We start from the raw sequence: 20,614 nt of genomic DNA, 5'->3' as shown, positions 1-20,614 counted from the left end.
ACTAACTTCCTCAATCCTTCCTCTGATCCTGCTACAAGCACAGTATTGTCAGCAAACAACAACTGGCTCATCTCCCATTTTTCTTCATTTTCTTTAACCGTCTCCAATCCCTGGCTCATTACCCTGCCTTTACCTCTAGTACCATCCCATCCATGTATAAATTGAACAGCGATGGCGACATGATACATCCCTCGCAAAGTCCCACCTTTACCTCAAACTACTCTCTCCATTCCTAGTTCTAACACAGGCCCTACTACTCTCATAAAAACTCTTAAAACTATATAACAAATAAACAAAATACACCAACAACATACTACTTACATCACACAGCAGCTCCATACAAATACACATAAACAACAAAACCACAAAACAAGCACTACTAAACACCTTACTTATTGAAACCCCTCCAATCGGGAAAAGATATCCAGCAAATCCTCCCACTGATTGGAAGATTAGAAATACGGCATGACCTTTTGACCTATTACAGAATTTACATCCATATGAAGTTCTTGAAGATTTTGCTTACCTTTGGCTCCTCAGCATCAACCTCCATTGGAGTGTCACTATGTGGAGGAGATTCTTTTCCTTCACCATTGACTTGTGGGGCAGGTTCCTCCTCCGTTTCTGTTCCTGGTGCAGCTGGGTTTGAGGCCACATTCAAACTAATACCCTGAGCTAGTGCTAAGCGGGCAGCTGGGGAAGAAGAATTGCTCATTTATAATTTCATGTTTTCTAAATACACTTCCTATACACTTCACCTATAATAATTGTTACCTTGATTTTCAAATTGAGAAACCCACAGCCCCAGTATGGCTGGCAACAGTCCTCAGATCCTAAGAAACTTTGGACTGCTATACATGCTGTACTGTTATTGGACCATTTCTATGTCCCTGGCTAAAAGTGATTAAAAGAGAGCAGCTGCCAGTTGTCAGCTCTCCATGTATGAAAAGGCATAAAAAAATAGTTGAAGTTGAGAGATACAGCTACAGTTAAGTGAAATTGAAATATATTCTAGATACCTTCTAAATCCTTCATGGCTTGAGGCTTCTCCCACACAGATTCCTGTGTCTTCCCATTGTAATAATAACTGCGTCCATCTGGGGCCTTGTGCTCTGACCAATCTGAAGCTCTGCTTACTAATTCTGGATCAAGCTGCGAGTCATCTACTGAACTTGAAGGTGCTCCTTGTGTCACACTACTCATCTCACTGCTGGAAGGCAAACTGCTACTTGGCTGAAAAAAAGGCAAATAAAATATGTATACAAGGACGACTGATGGATGCCTCATGGTGGTCCTACAAGATGGATAACAAAAGAATCTCCCTGCTACATATCTTAACCTCTTCAATACAAGTCGAATGCTCGTGCACATTAGGTTGTCTAATGTACAATGATGCATATTATCAAATATAAAGTTACAACTGTTATACTCATTTTCTTTCACCCTGAATGTCTATAACCATAGAAAATGCAATCAAGACTGTTCACAGAACACGTGGGCCACTCAACTATAATTACAAAATATAATCGGGATGCCAACACCATCATCCTTGTATCATTCGTGCCTCATGACACCTATTTATACATCATCATATTCTAGGGGTTAAAAATGTGAAGTTGAAGCTGTACCTCCCATGTGGAGGTACAGCTTCATGGGTCTCTAAACTGGGCCCAAGATCTTTCTATATTGAATTATCTGTAGTTTTTCTACCTTTTTACCTGAAGATAGCTAACAACCAATATCAGCTCCCATCATGCTACTACTTTCAGCCAGTGACACATAGGCAATCCCACATAACTACAACAAAGACAGTGATCCAAAGTTTCCTACTGGGGCGACAAGGCCAAATTCACTAACTTTGGCAAGAGATTATTAACCCCTTCCATACGGTGCCGCATACGTAGGCGGCATGAGGAGCAAGTGGATACGCGAGGCTGCCATATCGGCGTCTTGATTATATTTATTGTAGTTGTCCCTGCGTAATGACACTCTCTAAACTGTCTTTAATCACATTTTCTATGGTTATCAAAATTCACGGGTGAAAGAGAGAACGATCGATATAAGCGGTGACTATATTTTATGATGCGAGTATTATTACGACACGTCATATGGCTGGCAGCGGCTGCTGCCCGCGAGATTTAAGGCCCATAATGAAGAGGTTAACACTGTGGTAATGTCTAATTTGAACCAGTTCATTGAGAGCATTATAAACACCCAGACATCATAGTCTTTAATTTTGAATACAGGATGGTACACCTTGTCAATCTGCTGAAAGTATTCAGCAATGGCTAAAAGACTTGTGTGACCTTCACTGAAAACTGACCTGACAACACTACTGACATTAACCCTCCAGAGAACTTGTGGGTTCTCATTAAATGTATTCCAACTGCAAAAACACTTCCTCCCAAAGCTTAAAGCCTGCTTACTGGAAATCTGGACAGATTTTGATAAATCTCAGTTGCAAAATTGAGCTGACAGTTTTCCAAATCATTTACAATGGATTATCAAGAGTAAAGAAGTACCCCATACCAATCCAAATCACCCTTCCCCCCTTAAACATGCCAGTCTACATTTTTGTGTGAAATAAATTTGCAGCTTTGATATTTGGTCTGTGATGTCCAAGCTCATATGGCTCTTCATCCACAAGAAACTACGATAAAAGAGAAGCAAATGGGTGTGGGATAGGTGGAGGGTGGGTGCATGCCTCACAGAAGGAAGAAACCTTTTGGTATATTACATACATATACCAAGGCTTTTTCCCCCTTCCAAGGGAGGTAGCCAAAAAGGGAAAGGCATAAAAACACTCCCACCCATTTCATCCCTAAATACACTCCACACCCCTCCCACCCTTCCTCTCATCTGAGCACCTCCTGGATGACGGGTCATCCCTGCACCCTGCCCACCGCCCTGGGTCAGAAGCAGTGTCGCAAGACACAGTACATCCACAGCAAGGCCGCTTCATTTAATCGGCGACCCCCCCTCTCCGTCCCCCTTTGCATATAAGGAGAGGACGGGGAGAAAATCCCGTCGGGCTGCGTCAAAATTTACTCACACATACTACCCCACCCCCCACCCCCCCGCCCATTCCTCCTCATGCAGTCACAACATCATCCATATACAACCATTCTCCACTCACCTCTGTCTTCCGTCCTCTCCCTTCCTTCCTCAACAGACATTCCCCTCTTCCCCAAAGCCCCCTTCACCCCATCCATCCACCTCATCCTAGGATGTCCCCTCATGTTCACTCCCTCCACATCTGCCTTCCATACCTCTTTTACTAGTCTTTCTTCACTCATTCTTTCCATGTGTCCAAACCATCCTAATATTCTTTCATCAACCCTATCTCCCAAATCCTTTTTCACCCCTGTTCTCCTCCTCACCTCCTCATTTCTCACTCTATCTAGCCTAGTAACCCCCACCATACTTCTCAGACACCTCATCTCAAACACATTCAAACTCCTTCTCTCTTCTTCTCTTATGTTCCACATTTCTGCCCCATACAATGCTGTTGGCACAATCACTCCTTCATACAGTCTCCTCTTCGCATCCATTCCCAAATGTCTATTTCTCATTACACTCTTTAAACCACCAAGGCATTTACTCGCTTCTCTCAATCTACATTCTACCTCCACCTTCACTCCACCTTTTCCTGCTACACTTGCACCCAAGTATCTAAAACTATCCACTTCCTCCAGTCGCTCTCCCTTAATGTTCACTTCCAGTCTACTGCCACTTTCACCCCTTGTACATCTCATCACCTTACTTTTACCCACATTTATCTTTAGCTTTCTTCTATCACATACTCTCCCAAACTCTGCCACCAGCTTCCTCAATCCCTCCTCTGACCCTGCCACAAGCGCAGTGTCGTCTGCAAACAACAGCTGGCTCACCTCCCACTTTTCTCCATTTTCTTTAACCATCTCCAATCCCTGACTCACTACCCTAGCATTCACCTCTCGCACCACCCCATCCATGTATAAGTTGAACAGCCAGGGCGACATAACACATCCTTGACGAAGTCCCACCTTTACTTCAAACCACTCACTCTCTCCATTTCCAATCCTAACACATGCTCTACTACTCACATAAAAACTCTTGACAGCTCCCAAAAGCTTTCCTCCTATCCCATAAATCTGCATAACCTCCCACAGTGCCTTTCTGTCTACCCTATCATAAGCCTTTTCCAGATCCATAAAAGCCCAAAAAACATCCTTCCCCTTTCCTATAGCTTTCTCACATATCTGTCTTACCACAAAGATCTGATCTACACAACCTCTACCCGTCCTAAATCCACACTGTTCCTCACCAATTACTCCTTCTGTTCCTCTCCTAATCCTCTCAATTAAGATTCTCCCATAAGCCTTCCCTACTACACTCAACAGGCTAATCCCTCTGAAATTACTACATTCACACTTGTCCCCTTTTCCCTTGTAAAGAGGAACTATACAGGCACTACTCCAGTCCTCCGGTACTCTACCCTCTCTCCAGACAAAAATATTAATATCTGCAAGAAAAAGCAATAAACACTTGGGGTGTGTATTGCCTGAACAAGATTTGTATCTGAATATACAAAATGTATCTTGAATTCATGATAACTGCAAGAAGGCAAAGCACCACAAGCTTCACCTCTCTTTTCTTTAATACAAACAGGTAACCACATAAGATTCAGTACCTCTATTGCTGGTGGTTGTTCAGCATCTGGCGGATGCTGTTGCTGTGGTTGCTGTTGCTGCTGCTGCTGCTGTTGCTGTTGCTGTTGTTGCTGTTGTGGCTGTTGGTTCTGCTGCTGGTCAGCCACTGGCCCGGACTGTGGCATGCCTCCGGGAGGCATTCCTCCCATGCCAGGAGGAGGCATGCCCCAGCCAGGAGGACCCATGGGAGGACCAGGAGGCATTCCATAACCATTCCACCCAGGTCCTGGACCTGGACCAAAGCCTAAAAATATACCAGAGGAGTTGTGAACATCAGGTAGAAGAAAATAATGGAAAATAAATTAAGAAAAAGGGGGGTAAAAGTAAAGAAATACAAAATAAAATAAAAATAGAATTTTATCTGATACATCAGTTTAAACATACAACTTCTAAATACTGCAACTTTTGCAACATGCCCTGTCTACTGCATCTCATTTCGAACTGCAACTGAGCACATAACACACAAGGCATGAATAATAATAATAATGATAAAGAAAAAATAATTCTGAAATAGCACTGCTATGGTTAAGAAGCAAATCCAAACACCGAAGCGAGAAATAATTACCTACTTTGTTCAAAGGTCCTCAACTTCATCACATAAACTGGAAAGCTTGGCAATCAAAACATAGGACTGGGTAAAAAGTATATACAGAAACATCCACCCTATGTGTACCTTTCACATACTTGGAAAGCTTCTCCCTTACAAATTAGGGATGTTTGACATCTACATTGTAAAATAAATCTATGTCATACAAAGAAAAAGCTAACATTCAACTACATATAGTACATAAATTTATCACTACAATAATGAACATCAAGATATGCATTAGCAACAGAAAATGTTATTTGCTCACCAGGGCCAAAGCCAGGACCATACCCTATGCAAGAGAAAAAAATTGATTTGTTGACTTGTTTTTCCTATATTCAACATCCCATCACATTTCAACCCAACAAATGTACTTTAAAATCATGGCGGCTCTACGGTTACATATATTCGGAATCCTTCTGATGCTAAATCGTCTTAAAACATAAGAAAGAGCAACAGCTTTTATAGCTTGAGCAACTAAGAAGCTCTCCACATTGTGATAAGCTCCCATGCTTGGATATGAAACTGGCAAAGTTTTATGAAACAAAATTAGAATAATATATACCTGGTGGTCCTGGGGGCATTCCATATGGAGGAGGACCTCCTGGACCCCCAAATGGTCCGCCAGGACCTGGAGGCATTCCAAAAGGAGGACCCCCACCAGGTCCCATGACAGATCCTGGAGGACCCCACTGCCCTTGGTTCTGAAAGAAATAAAAATACATTATATTCTCACACTTACAGAGGCCTGATTTCTAAGCATAGTTAAAAAACAAGTGCCTGTACTTACATACCATGAACGTAAGAAGTCCAAATTTCAGACCACTTCCCTTTCATTCACCCAACATGAAAAGTACACACACACACATATATATATATATATGAAAGAAGTAGACGAGTCAATATATATATATATATATATACACACACACACACACCAAGGGCTTTTTCTCTCCTTACAAGGGAGATAGCCAAAATCAAAATGCACAATTCCACTCCCACCAATTTCATCCCCACCCACTAACCACCCCCCTCCCTCCCTCTTTTCCTGGCTCCTGGATGACGGGCCACCCCTGCATCCCGTCCACTGCCCAGGGTCAGAAGCAATGCATCTGGACACTGCACATCCACCAAAAGACCACCTCACCCAATAAGAGACCCCTTCCCTACATCCCCTCATGCAGAAAAAGAGAAGACATGAAAAGTATGACAGGAAAAACAACCAAGAAGCTACAATTCCAAACAGTTGCAAACACCAAATTCCATCTAGAGAGAGAAAAGTTTATGAGGGTATCTCAGGGTGTATGCCTACTCAAGGCATACACCCTGATGTGGGGAAAAGGGGGACATATTTTGGTGCTAGGCTCTCTGATATTTAAAGTTTTCATTTTGTGATGTGTGTATGGTTTTCTAAATTCACATTCTGGGGACAAAGGATGGGTTGAGGTATATTTGGAGTGGAATGGAGCCTATGTGGATTTTCTAATTTCTGTAAATTACGGTTGCATTCTGAGGTGTGTTGTTAAGTTATTGGAAGCAAGAGGTGCAAATAGAAAAAATTCTTTTAGCTCCTCATTTTGTTCAATAAAGTGTTCTGGTTTTGCATAAGTGGCTTGCAGATGAATTCTTAAGCATTTATTTTGAATTACTTGCATTTTTCTTTTTCTTTTTTATTGTAGAGGGCCATACTTTGCATATGCAAACAATGTACATCAATTTAGTAGTGTCAAGTTTCTTTCCATTAACAGTTTGTGCTTGACTTTGTTTTGAAGTTTGGTGGTATATTTATATATAAATGTAATAACACCTCTTGAACTCGTAAATTACCTGCCATCCTCCATCTCCATTTTCGTCATCTTGATCTTTGTCTCCTTCCTCTTGATTGTTGTTGGCACTACTATTTGTATTGTGTGCTTGTGCCACAGCAGCCTGAGCTGCTGTGGTCGTGTTGCTACCCTGTCCAGCCCCTCCACTCTGTTGTTGTCCACCGCCTGAGTTTCCACCTCCAGGAGTTACACCTGCAGCCTGTGCCATTGCCTCCACCTGCAAATTAAAAAGTTTTTCTTTATTAATTCCAATCAAAGAGAGAGAGGGGGGGAGAGAAGAGAAGTGAAGCAAGGAGGACAGGAGAGGGGAGAGAGGGGAGGGGAGAGGAGAGGAGAGCAGAGAAGAGAGGAGTGGAGAGTAGGAGAGGATTGGACTGGAGTTCAGGAGAGGGGTGGAGAGTAGAGGTGTGGAGGAGAGGAATAGAGGAGAGGAGTGTAGTTGAGGTGTCGAGAAGAGAAGAGAAGAAAGGAGAGGGGGAGAACAGAGAGGAGTGGAGAAGATAGAAGAACATAGAGGAATGGAGGAAAGGGGTGGAGAAAAAGAGAAGAGAAAAGAAGATAAAGAGATTTGGAGAGGAGAGGAGGGGAGAGAGGAGAGGGAAGAAGGAAGAAATGAGGAATGGGGGAGAAAGGGGAGAAGAAGTAAAGAGAAGGGAGAATTAAGGAAAGGTGAGGAATGAGGGGATGGAAGGAACGAGGAGAGGGGCAGAATGAGGAAAGGAGGCAGAAAGAGGAGAGGGGAGGAATGAGGAAAGGGGAGGAGAGTTAGGAGATAGAGGAGAGGAGAGGGGAGGAGGGAGGAGATGAGAGGAGGGAGAAGAGGAGAGAAGAAGGAAGAGGAGTGGAGGGGAGGCTAGGGGAGGGGAGAGAAGAAGAGGGGAGAGAAGAAGAGGGGAGAGAAGAGGAGGGAGAGGAGAGGAGAGGAGAGGAGAGGAGAGAGAGGAGGGCGAGGAGAGAGAGGAGGGCGAGGAGAGAGAGGAGGGAGAGGAGGGGAGTGAAGAGGAGGGGAGATACTGACAAGAGATTGGTAATTTTATTTACCTAATTGTGGTACTGTGGAAATGAGCAACACTTGTGTGTGTGCACACATGTGTTCATGTCTATGTGTGCATGTGTCCATGTCTGTATGTGTGTGCGTGTGTGTGTGTCCATGTGTGTGTGTGTGTCCATGTGTGTGTGTGTGTCCATGTGTGTTTGTGTGTTTGTGTGTCCATGTGTGTTTGTGTGTCCATGTGTGTTTGTGTGTCCATGTGTGTGTGTGTGTCCATGTGCATTAGTGTGTTTGTGTGTCCATGTGCATTAGTGTGTCCATGTGTTTATGTGTCCGTGTGTGTTTGTGTGTCCAAGGTGTGCTTGTGTGTCTGTGTGTCCATGTGTATTTGTGTGTCTGTGTGTCTATGTGTATTTGTGTGTCTGTGTGTCTATGTGTATTTGTGTGTCCATGTGTGTTTGTGTGTGTTTGTGTCTCCGTGTGTATCAGTGTGTTCATGTGTGTCAGTGTGTGTTTGTGTGTCCATGTATGTTTGTGTGTCCATGTGTGTTTGTGTCTGTGTGTCCATGCGTATCTGTGTGTGTTTGTGTGTCCATGTGTGTTTGCGTGTCTGTGTGTCCATGTGTGTTTGCGTGTCTGTGTGTCCATGTGTGTTTGTGTCTGTGTGGTTGTGTATCTATGAAAGTGTGTGTGCACATATGTCTGTTTGCATGTGTGTGTTTGTGTATTTGTAGCTGTAAGGTTATTTACTCATATATGAAAGCTAGATTTATTCACTACATTACATAAAAGCAATACCAAAACCTTTAATTTTTTTACCAACCCCCTTTAAAATTTTATCCTCTTTTGCTAAATATTTTCCTCAAACAAAACAATAACCCTCTTTGGCTAAATACATCTTCCTCAAGCAAAACAGTAACAAGTTATTTACACTATTTCTACAGAAGAGAATTAGCATTTGGCAGGAACATTATAATATTTTTGTTCAACTAATTAGCCTTTATCATCTATCCAAAGTTATATGCATGCTACAGGATTTTCCTTCCCCTTTCAGTCCCATCCCTGTAACACTTCTCTGCTTATAACATATTAAGATTATATGTATAATATATTTATCTTAAAAATGTATATATATCAACAAGCAAACTGAATGCAAAATATATCGATTCAAGAACAAATTTTGAAACTCTTCACTATGTGATAAGTTTTTTCAAGCCTATTAAATTAAGTCTGTATAATAATTTACAAAGTACAGTAAAGCCTTTCTAATCCATTTTAGGGTGGGTGGATACTATGTTGGAATAGTCTGGTCATGAAAAAGTTGCTATTTATGGCCATGCAAAGCATGAGAACACTTTCATTTCAGTTCCTCTACAAGTATGATTTGTACTTCTCAATAGTAAACATGAGAATTTATTATGTTTTACCACATTTCTAGACAGCTATCATTGCAATTGAGAAGCTTTTAACATGTCTTAGAGCACACATTTCTTTTTTAAGCTTTGATGGCAATAAGCAATTCTTATTTGCCTGATTGAACATGGCACAAGAACTTTTAGTTTACATATTACTAGGCCAACAAGACTACACAATTGGGTACAATTTTTTCTTTTTTCTGGGACATATCAAGACATATCTCTAAGATAAAAATACATTTTCGCATATAAGATGGTTTTCTGGGAACCTATTTATATGCAGGGTGGATGAACAAGGTTTCTGTATTCTAAACATAATAAAATAGGTTTAAGCCATGATAATTATAATATACAACATCTGATATACCTGCTGCTGGGTTAAAATCTTAACACCATCTCCTTCTGGTTTTGTCCACGTGGTTTCTCGAGTTCTTGCATTGTAATAATAAGACTTTCCTTCACCAGTCTTCGTCTCCACCCATATTTCTCCACTAAGGTCAAAACTGCCCATGGAATTCTGTGTGCAATTACAAAATAAAAAAAAAAAGTTGCAAATTGAAAATACCTTGAAAAGCTCAAGTTATTATTACTAAAATCTAAGTATATGGCACTCGCCCATATACACACTGATGTCACCATAGTTCTTCGGTGTGCATACAGATGGAATGGTAAGTTAGGTAAACACAAGACTGTAAGGCAGTGGCTTGCAAGAGGCGAGTGAAAATGGAGGGGCATAGGAACTGAACCACTTATCTGCAGATGACACTGCAGTTGTAGTTCATTTTGACAAGAGACAAGCAGCTGGTGGCTGAGTTTGGAAGGGTATGTGTGAGAGAAAAATTACAAGTGAATGGGGGCTATAGTAAATGATGAGCAGTACAAGGAATGACGAGGACCAAATATGAGGGTTGTAACACTTGAAGTTGAGAGTAAATAATCTGAGATCGCAAGCAGAGATGAATGGGTGTGGATGTGGAGGTGAATGAAAAGAGTAAAGGAAACAAATAAATGTCCAAGTGGAAAGAGAAGTTATGAGAAACAGGTAGTTGGAATGAATGCAGAGAAAGTTGCATAAAAGAATGACTGCACCCATAGTACTGTATGGCAAGGAGACTTGGAATGGATGAGAGGCAGAAAGAAATTGAGTGTTTCTGAGGTTAAGTGTGAGAAATGACAGTGTGTCAAAAGAATGGAAAGTGAGAAAAGCAGAGGCAAGGCAGAGAATGGAGGTGGGCAGAAAGCTGTTAAATAGATGAGAACAGATCATTGAGGGTGGTATGGATATAAAGAAAGAAATAACAAGAAAAGATGAGCCATATACAGAAAGCAGGAAACTAGAACAAGCTTAAAGGGAAGACCAAAAGCAAGAGATGGATGGGTGTGAAGGTGGCATTGGATACAACCTGAATGTTTGCCAAGGATTGAAGAGCAAGCACAAAAGAGTGAATGGAGGAAGATTGCATATGATAAAGTGATGTTGCAGCCTATGGGATAGTCTCATCAACTTCATAATTTAGAGTTAAAGGTTGGGGTGGGGGTAGGGTGTGGGAGTGTCATAATAATGTCAACCAGCTCCAGCTGTTGGATCCTGCTGTTGTCCTCTGCAGTGTGGTAGAGGACAAGGCAACCACTCATCCCTGAGGTACTGAGATGGGAGGGGTAGTTGAATGGGTTTTATTTGTTTATGACGTGGATGTGTACTAACTCAACCATCCCATTCAAAAGGGGGAAGGGTGCTTAGGTGTAGATTATATATATATGTTAATATACACAACTACAAGGTATGCTCTGATTCTGAATACTCTGCATAATTCTGTGGACAAGTAAAAAAGGACCTTAAGAAGAACAAGTATAATTACTACTATATAATTTAAACAGCTATACTTACATTCTGATTACCCTGTTGATGTGGTGGCCCACCTGGCCCACCAGGTCCTCCTGGTCCTGGTGGTCCCATAGGACCCCATGGGCCAGGAGGACCCATGTGACCCATTGGTCCCATCGGTCCCATGGGAGGCTGAAATTAAAACTCTCCAGTTATAAATCCAAAGCATTATATAGCATGTTCTAAAGTTTGGCATTGAATGAATACTTGGAAAAGCATTGCTAAATTAAAAAATCACTTGACTAAGTATGTACTGTATATACTCTGCATTATAAATTATATAAACTCAAAGCATTATCTAAGCTCCATGTTTGGTACTGAATAAGTCCTTGGAAAACCTCTGCCACATTCAAATTTGTTTAACTAAAATATTTACTCAGTATTATAAAAGATCTAATTGATTGTGCCTCAGGTTGTTACCCATTTGGTAAAACCCAAAGCATTATACAATAATATGTTTGGCACTTGATATAACCAATGTACTTAAGACAGGGAACTTTGCCTTTGTTCTACTGTCAAGTCCAACAGTAATGGCTGTCTGATCAAGACGGCTGCTGACAACAACTGACATAAGCAGTGACACTAATTCAACACACATTTTGCACTGTTGCCAATTCACACTACATTCACCCCGTCCAAATAAATATGACAAAATTAACAGAAATAATGATAGAATAAATGATTAATATTTTTCAAAACAACCTCACTCAACATAATAAATATCTTGGAAGACATCTGGTACGACTTGATCATTGCAGCAACTTACTAAGTATTTCAGCGGCTTTGACCCATCGTTTTTCGCTCATATTTCCAAAATAATCATTCACATCAGCATGGTATATTAGCACAGCCTAATTCACACCCGGCCATAATTTTTGACGTTATAGTGTATTCACAAGTGTATTTAATTACGGTGTTTACTCTTGATATTGTGTGTGTCGTAGGCGACACCCGTGAAGTAAATCGAACAAGTGAAGTTGGGATACACGAGGTAGTTTGTGATGACGTCACGACTTCACCTGTTCGATTTACTTCACGGGTGTCGCCGTAATTAAATACACTTGTAAATGCACTCTAACGTCAAAAATTATGGCCGGGTGTGAATTAGGCTGTGCTAATATATCATACTGATGTGAATGGTTATTTCGGAAATATGAGCGAAAAACGATGGGTCAAAGCTGCTGAAATACTTAGTAGGGGCAGGCAGCTCAGCGAGGCTTCAGCACAGTTCAGACATGGGGTCCTTCCTTGTCACATCAGTCCCTCTGCAATCAGTAGGAACAGGAATGTCCACTGCAGGTCTCCCATCCACCTTTCGACTCTGGTTTGCCAAAGAATTATCACCACTGTGATGGGCTTTTTCGCTGTCTGGCTCAACCACTATATTGTCGCTATTGCCTGAATTTCTTTTTGTTTGTCGGTTAGACTGTTGGTGCCAGTCGACGTACAGATACCATCGATTCTTTTCCATCTTGATGAGCAATAAGTGCCCATTGTGGGTTGACATGTAGCAGGCAAACTTCTCCTTCAGGGCACTATTTAAACTTCCATAGTGTTTCTTCAGGAGAAGTCATCAGTGGTCAGCCAAGATGGGACAGCCTGCCCATACACTGCCTTGCGTGGGTAGTAGAATATGCGTTCGTGTATTGTCCGATTGGTGCCAATGCATAGAAGAGACCTTATGCTGTGCAGTGCATCTCCAAGTGTGGTTTCCCACTTTTAAATTGGGTGGGCCAAAAGAGCCAGACATATAGTACACCACAAAGTTTCATTGGACCTTTTGATTTGTCCGATGCCTCGTGGGTTATAGGCAGACGAGTTACTAGCTGCACAACTCCATGTGGACATTATCAGATAGGCTCCATACAGAAAATAGAGAGGATAGGCATTTGATGGTAGTACTCGCAAAAGTATTTTTGGTTGTGAATGCGAACGGAAACCAACTGTATTCATCTATGATATTTAGGATGTATCAATTCTTTGAGTTGGATGGCAAAGGACCCTTGTAATCAATTGCTAGTCACTCAAATGGTCGAGTAGCTTTTAATAGTGTTCCAGATTCTTTGGAAAATTTTGGGTTTATCAAGGCACATGTGTGACATTTATGAATCATCATGTGAATGTCCTTGACTGAGAATGGGAGATTTCGCTGCCATATGATACGAGTCACTCTCCAAATGCCAGGGTAACATAAGGATTCATGAGAGAAAGCATTAGCGACTTAATTCTTCGATCCTGGACAGTAAGTAATGTCAAAGGTGAAGCAACTCGGTCTCCACCACATTACTTTTTAATTCTTGATTTTCCTGTGGTGTTTGGAGTCAAACATGAAATGCACTGATTGCTGATCTATTGTCAGCAGAAACTTGCATCCAAGCAAGAAGTGATGCCATTTCTTGATTGCTTCCACAACTGTACTGGCTTCACGTTTGACAGCTGCTTGTCGCTTCTCTGATTCTGAGAGGGATTGGGAGAAGAAAGTGATTGGTTTTCTGTTCTGGGTTAGTGAACCAGCAATAGAGTGAGCTGATGCATCAGTCTCAACCACAAAAACAGTTTTGTCATCTATAGATGACAGAGTGGCCCGTGATATTTCACACTTCAATTCTTGTAGAGCCAGTGTTGCCGCCTCCAACATGGGTAATGTGTTCACTTTGACAAGTGGACGAATTTTCTTGGAGAAGTTTGGCACCCACTTTGTGTAGTGTGACAGCAGACCAAGCATTCTCTTGAGGCTAAGTTTGTCGTTTTATAAGCTCATCTTCAACAGAGGGCACATCTATTCTGGGTCTGGTTGAACTTGATGGTTAGTCACAACATGCCCTAAAATGAAGATGGAGGACTGGGCATTGGCGATGCTCTTCTCATTGACAGAGACCATACTTCTCCACAACTTCTTGAAAATGTCTCAGGTTTTTGTCATGCTCCTTTCATGAATGTCCACAGATTGTTATGTCATCAATGTCAGTGAATGTATCTTTGAGGTCCTCTTTGACAATCAACTCATCATGTACCTGCTAAAAGCATGTAGCACTATTCGTGACTCCAAAGGGTAAGCATGTGAATTCATATAGTTTTGTCTGTTTCAATAGTTGCTGACATCCAGTGGAATTTGGTGGTATGCAGACTTCAAATCTATAGTACTTAAGTAACTGCAAGACAAAATCTTCTTGATTATTTGTTATTCCCGGTATTGGGTACGCAATTAAGTTGGTGAATCTGTTGATAGTCTGTGAATAATCTATCACCATCCTTTTCTTGCTAACTTGCTCTACAACTACCTGAGCTCTCCACAGGCTGCAGCTGGGGATGATGATGCCTTTGTAGTCTCTCAACTTGTCTTGACAAACTCAATGTCTGCTTTAGGATATAATCTCCTACACTTTACTTGAATTGGTTGACAATCTGGGGTGAGACTTGCAAAAATACCTGGAGGTTCAATCTCTGCAGCAAGGAGCCCTCACAGTTCCCAACAGTACTGGAGTGCATAGGTCATCTAACAGGTGCAGACAAACTCCAAAGTAGGTTTTCTCATTAACAGTAAGATCAACCAGGAAACATTTATCAATTTCAAGTCATTTTGGGGATGCCATGGATACTCAGCCTGATGAAAGGACAATTTTCGTATCCAGGGTCTCTGCTACTTCAGAATGAATAAAATTTCTGCAACTTCCAGTATTGACCAGAGCATTTAATAATTTCCCACCACCCAGCTTGACTGGTATGACAGCTGGGAAGAGACTGTAGTGCATTAGAAGCAACGGTCTTCATTGCCCCCAACGTAGAAGCAGAGGTAGACAGTCTGTGGCAAGAAGCACGCTGTCTCCATGATGATTTACATACACTGGCATAATGACCTACCTTCTGACACTTGGCACATGAAGCATTCTTCAGGGGACAAGCAGATCTAGGATGCAATGTTCCTCAACAAAAGTAACATTTCTGTCCAAGGGAAACAGCAACATTTACTTAACTCAAGATTAGGTTTGTCACAAGGTTCATTCGAATCCTTTGTGGATTCTAGCTGCTGATCAGAATGGTGGTTAATGTCTAGTGATGCAGCAACTGGTGCTGAAGCTTTACTAGTATGTGAAGCAGTGTAACTGTGCCATTTCATGGGTTCAAGCCTCAGAGCAGAAGGTAAATCTGATGAGAAATTTTCTAACAAACGTTGACAGATAACATTGGACAACCAGTTACATAGGCATCTCTGTTATAAAGCCATCTCTGATGGCCAGCTCCTCATCTTGAGTGGATGTACAGTCCTTAAACCCGCACTCAGCAGCTAGGCTTTTCAGGTTATCTAGGAACAAGTCTAGTGTCTCCCCACTTTGTTGTTCACAAGTAACTAGTTTATGCCCGGTAAAAACTTCACTTTTTGGCTTAACATATCTAGACTTCAAGAGATTAATGGCTGCAGCATAATTCGTGGCATTCTTGATGACTTTGTACAGTTTGACAGAGGCATGACCATGTAAGAACCAAGTTATCTGGTTGTAATTCTGGCTTAATGGCTGAGCAGAAGGCTTTAAAATTATTGTGCCACATAAGCCATTGATCCTCTGCATCCGCCGATTCAGGGTGGACTTGAACAAAGGAATTTATCCATATGAACAGTAGAACAAATTGATGTAACCAATACATTTGAGACAGGGAATGCTGGCTTTGTTCTATTGTTAAGTTCAGCACAATAATGGCCGTCCGATCAAGACAACCACTGATGACAACAGACAAAAGTGGTGTTGCCAATTCAACACATGCTTTGCACTGTTGCCAATTCACATTACAACACTGAATAAGTCCTTGGAAAAGCATTGCTACGTTCAAAAGGACTTAACTAAAATATGTACTCTGCATTATACATTATCTAATTAATTGTGACTCAAATTACATTTACATACATATACCAAAGGCTCCCCTTACAAGGGATGTAGCCAAAAAACAAAGGCATAAAAACCATTCCCACCCATTCCATCCCTAATACACTCCACTCCCCTCCAATCTTGGCACCTCCCAGATGACGGGTCATCCCTGCATCCTGTCCACTGCCCTGGGTCTGAAGCGATGACTCAAGACACAGCACATCCACAGCAAGGCCGCTTCATTAAATCAGTGAATCCCCACTCTCTGTCCCCCCATGCAGAAAAGGAGAAGACGGGGAGAAATCCCTTCGGGCTGCGTCAAATTGTTCTCATACATACTACCTCACCCCCCCCATCCCCCATCCATTCCACCTCATGCATCACATCATCATCCACATACAACCATTTTCCATCCACCCATCTTCTGTCCTCTCCCGTCCTTCCTCAACAGACATTCCCCTCTTCCCCAAAGCCCCTTTCACCCCATCCATCCATCTCATCCTAGGTCGCCCCCTCATGTTCACTCCCTCCACATCTGCCTTCCATTCCTCTTTTACTAGTCTTTCTTCACTCATTCTTTCCAAGTGTCCAAACCATTCCAATACTCTTTCATCCACCCTATCTCCTAACTCCCTTACCATCCCCATTTTCCTCCTCACCTCCTCATTTCTCACACTATTCAGCCTAGTAACACCCATCATACTTCTCAGACACCTCATCTCAACCACATTCAAACTCCTCTCTTATGTTCCATGTTTCTGCCCCATACAGTGCTGTTGGCACAATCATTCCTTCATACAATCTCCTCTTAGCATCCAATCCCAAATGTCTATTTCTCATTACACTTTTTAATCCACCAAGGCATTTACTCGCTTCTCTCAATCTACATTCTACCTCCAACTCCACTCCTCCCTTTCCTGTCACATTCGCACCACATGTGCAAGCACTTTAAAATCAAAACACTAAATTAATAACCTTGGTAACTGCTAATGCTTAGCAAATGATGGTGGCAGTATTAGGATGCTTGTTCCTGATAAAAGTCAATTCCACAGTACATCAGGCTTTAAATGTACCCGTGCTATACTTCATCATCAATAATTATCAATGAAAAATTACGATCTTTATCTAACATATGAGCATTAGTTACAACTGTGCTTCCATCATTAGGAACAATATTACAAAGAGATGATGTCAAAGGTGGTCAAGGAAGTATCCAAAGAAGGAAGTAAAAAGGAAGGACAGCAGAATTTGTGTGATAAGCTTTGTTACTTGAGTAGTTTAATCTACGATCACTAAAGAATTCTTCATGACTTGTCCACACAGGTATTAATGAAGCCCCTTAAGTATTGACTTCAAACATTTTATGTGGTCACTACACCACTGAAGGAACAAAAGCAATTTACTGACAAACATGGCAACCTTTGATAAGATGTGGGTTTGTATGCATTATAAATGAGTACAGATAAACTGATGAATTAGTGAATTTCTAACCACCTTCCGGTGAAAAAGTATATATGCAAAAATAAAATAAAAATTCAACAATCACTAATGGACAAACATAAAAACATATCTATTTGTGCAGGTCTATAGTCAACTGTGATGAATATAATACCACATCCTGTTAGGCATACTAAAACCACGATAAAGAAAAAAAACCCAAGATGATATCCCTGCTACACAGATACATAATAATAATGCCTATTCTCACAAGTCTTAAAACAAACAAGACAAGCACCAATACTGGATTGTAGCACACTCACATTCAAAATAACTATAACTTCTTATCTTGTTTCTTTACTCTGGATATCAAGGTATAAACATGCATATATTTCCAGATAGAGAGAGAGAAAGAGAGAGATCAACATGATATTTCCTATTCAATACTTTCAGAATTTATCAGCAATAAAATCTATTCCTCACCATTCCTGGAGGTCCCATTGGTCCTCCTAATCCCGGTGGTGGTGGAGGCATTGGACCCCAATTTGGATCAAAAGGTGGGGGTCCCCGTGGACCAAATCTGGGTCCTCGTGGACCAAAAGGAGGTGGTCCTCGAAAACCTGGTGGTGGTGGCCTAAATCCGCCTGGGCCTCTACCCCTGAACCTTGGCCCTCCAATTCCCATTGGTCCCATGGGCCCCATTGGTCCTCTTGGTCCCATTGGCCCCATTGGGCCAAAGCCTCTTCCTCTGCCCCTGAAAAAAGATATAAGCCATGATTTTACTATAAAAATCTAAATATGGCCCAATACATGTACCACACTTGCTATTCATAACACATATAATTTACATCAATTCTCAAGTCAAAAAAGAAGTTTAAGTTATATCTAGTAAAGAGTATGAACTCAAAAAATTAGATAATACCCTAATACAATAAGAAGGTTCCTTCCATGTAATCTTCATCACTGAACCTGAACTTAGTATAAGGATTCTCATTTTATAAAATGTCTTGCTGGATTGCCTTTGACATGTGGTACTGAAATGACCTTCATCAATGAATTACAAAGATGGGAGGAACCACAAATGAGTTTTGAATCAGTGTGAGAAGGTATAGTGGATATACTTTGACTTAGTCCCATTTTGTATACGTGAGTATATTGATGATACCAACCACATGGACTTGTGGGTGCAACATGTATACACAAGTCCATTTCCCCTTTATAAGGGATTTGGGGTGGCAGCAGCTATACCAAACCACACACCCATTACATTCACATCAAAACACAATTAAAAACCCTTTAATCTTAGCACCTCTTGGATGAAGTCATCCCTATTCCCTACCACACTACTCAGGTTGAAGGTAATGCAGCAAGACATGGCCCTTCCACAGCAGGGCCTAAAAGCCATAGCTGGCTTGCCCCTACTGCTTCACTGTATAGAACCCCCATCACTGTCCGCAAAAAAATAAGTAAGAGTGCCCAGAAGGAAATTAGTTTGGGCTGCATCATGCTTTCATCAATTTACAATCCATCTCCATTCATTCCTATCTGTCGTACTCCCTGTACCCTGTTCCAGATACTCCTTGCACATCAAAAGCACCCCCCTCTTACCCACCAATTTACCTCATTCTTTGCTTTTCAGTTTTCTTCATCCACTTTCGACACATTTTGCTTGTCTTTCCTCATTCATTCTTTCAATGTGTCCAAACCAACTCAGCTCTGTAATCTAATTGATGAGATTGTTGTTCCATTAGAAATTATTTTCAAGAAATCCATCATATCCGGAGATGTCCCAACAGAATGGAAGCTAGCTAACGTTACTCCCATATTCAAAAAAGGTGACAAAAAGAAACCAAATAACTATAGGCCTATAAGTTTGACTTCAATCGTAGGAAAAATAATGGAAACTATCATCAGAGATGCTATCGAACATCATTTAGAAAGTAACCATTTGATAAATGATAGCCAGCATGGTTTCAGACGGAAACGTTCTTGCGTGACTAACTTACTCGAATTCTACAACACAGTTATCTCGAATTATGACAAAAGAAACAATATAGATTTAATATATCTAGACTTTGCAAAAGCTTTTGATACCGTCCCACACGAAAGATTACTTACTAAATTAGCTTTACACGGAATAAGTGGTAGCCTATTAGGTTGGACTAGCAATTGGTTGAATGGTCGAAAACAGAGAGTTGTTTTAAATGGAAAAACTTCTAGATGGAAAAATGTTACAAGTGGAGTTCCTCAGGGTTCCGTTCTTGGGCCACTTCTATTCATAGTATATATAAATGATATAGACCATGGACTAAAATCTACTGTTTCCAGATTTGCTGATGATACAAAACTGTGTGGAGTGGCAAATGATCACTCAAACCAATTAGATATTCAAGAAGATTTAGATAAATTACAGCAATGGTCTGAAAAGTGGCTAATGAAATTTAACACAAGTAAATGCAAGGTAATGCACATAGGTAAAAATAACAGTAAGTGCGATGACAAGTTATTTGGAAATTTGTTAACAAAAGTGGATAGTGAAAAAGATCTAGGCGTAATTATCAGTAATGACCTCAAATCATCCAAGCAGTATACAGGTGTCCCTCAAATAATGCAGGGGTTAGGTTCCTGAAATTACCGTGTATGCTGACTTTCCATATTAAATACCAAGAACCATGTGTATGTGTACGTGTGTGCGTGTATGTATGTGGCGTATGTATGTGTTTCTGTGTATATACATGTGTATGTGGCATATATGCATATGTGTATGTGGCATATATACATGTGTGTGTATGTGGCATATACACATTGTATGTGTGTGTGGCATATGTATATGTGTGTGTATGTGGTGTATGTATGTGTGTGTGGCGTGTGTGTGTGTGCGTGCGTGTATGCGTCTGTGTTAACACGTACAAGTAAGCATG

At 41.1% G+C, this 20,614-nt stretch overlaps 1 protein-coding gene across 6 annotated transcripts in view; it reads right to left on the bottom strand.

Moving 5' to 3' along the window:
• LOC143033397 (transcription elongation regulator 1-like) overlaps positions 1–20,614 on the bottom strand; it is a 48,395-nt gene that overhangs the window by 18,723 nt on the left and 9,058 nt on the right. For 4 of the 6 annotated variants that reach the window (XM_076198766.1, XM_076198768.1, XM_076198767.1 and 1 more), the window contains exons 2-10: positions 18,177–18,447; positions 11,398–11,526; positions 9,877–10,026; positions 7,105–7,320; positions 5,843–5,981; positions 5,546–5,569; positions 4,673–4,935; positions 1,020–1,233; positions 527–693 (exon numbers count right to left, since the gene is read on the bottom strand). In XM_076198766.1, the coding sequence (XP_076054881.1) occupies positions 527–693; positions 1,020–1,233; positions 4,673–4,935; positions 5,546–5,569; positions 5,843–5,981; positions 7,105–7,320; positions 9,877–10,026; positions 11,398–11,526; positions 18,177–18,447 (1,573 nt within the window). The remainder of the gene's footprint in view (positions 1–526; positions 694–1,019; positions 1,234–4,672; positions 4,936–5,545; positions 5,570–5,842; positions 5,982–7,104; positions 7,321–9,876; positions 10,027–11,397; positions 11,527–18,176; positions 18,448–20,614) is intronic. The other 2 variants (XM_076198769.1, XM_076198771.1) reach the window with 1 other exon arrangement.

The sequence above is a fragment of the Oratosquilla oratoria genome, chromosome 15 (genome assembly GCF_046742065.1).
Source record: "Oratosquilla oratoria isolate Oo_2021 chromosome 15, ASM4674206v1, whole genome shotgun sequence".
Lineage (NCBI taxonomy): Eukaryota > Metazoa > Arthropoda > Malacostraca > Stomatopoda > Squillidae > Oratosquilla > Oratosquilla oratoria.
Note: the sequence above shows the minus strand (reverse complement) of the source record. Positions and strands in the feature narration are given on the sequence as shown.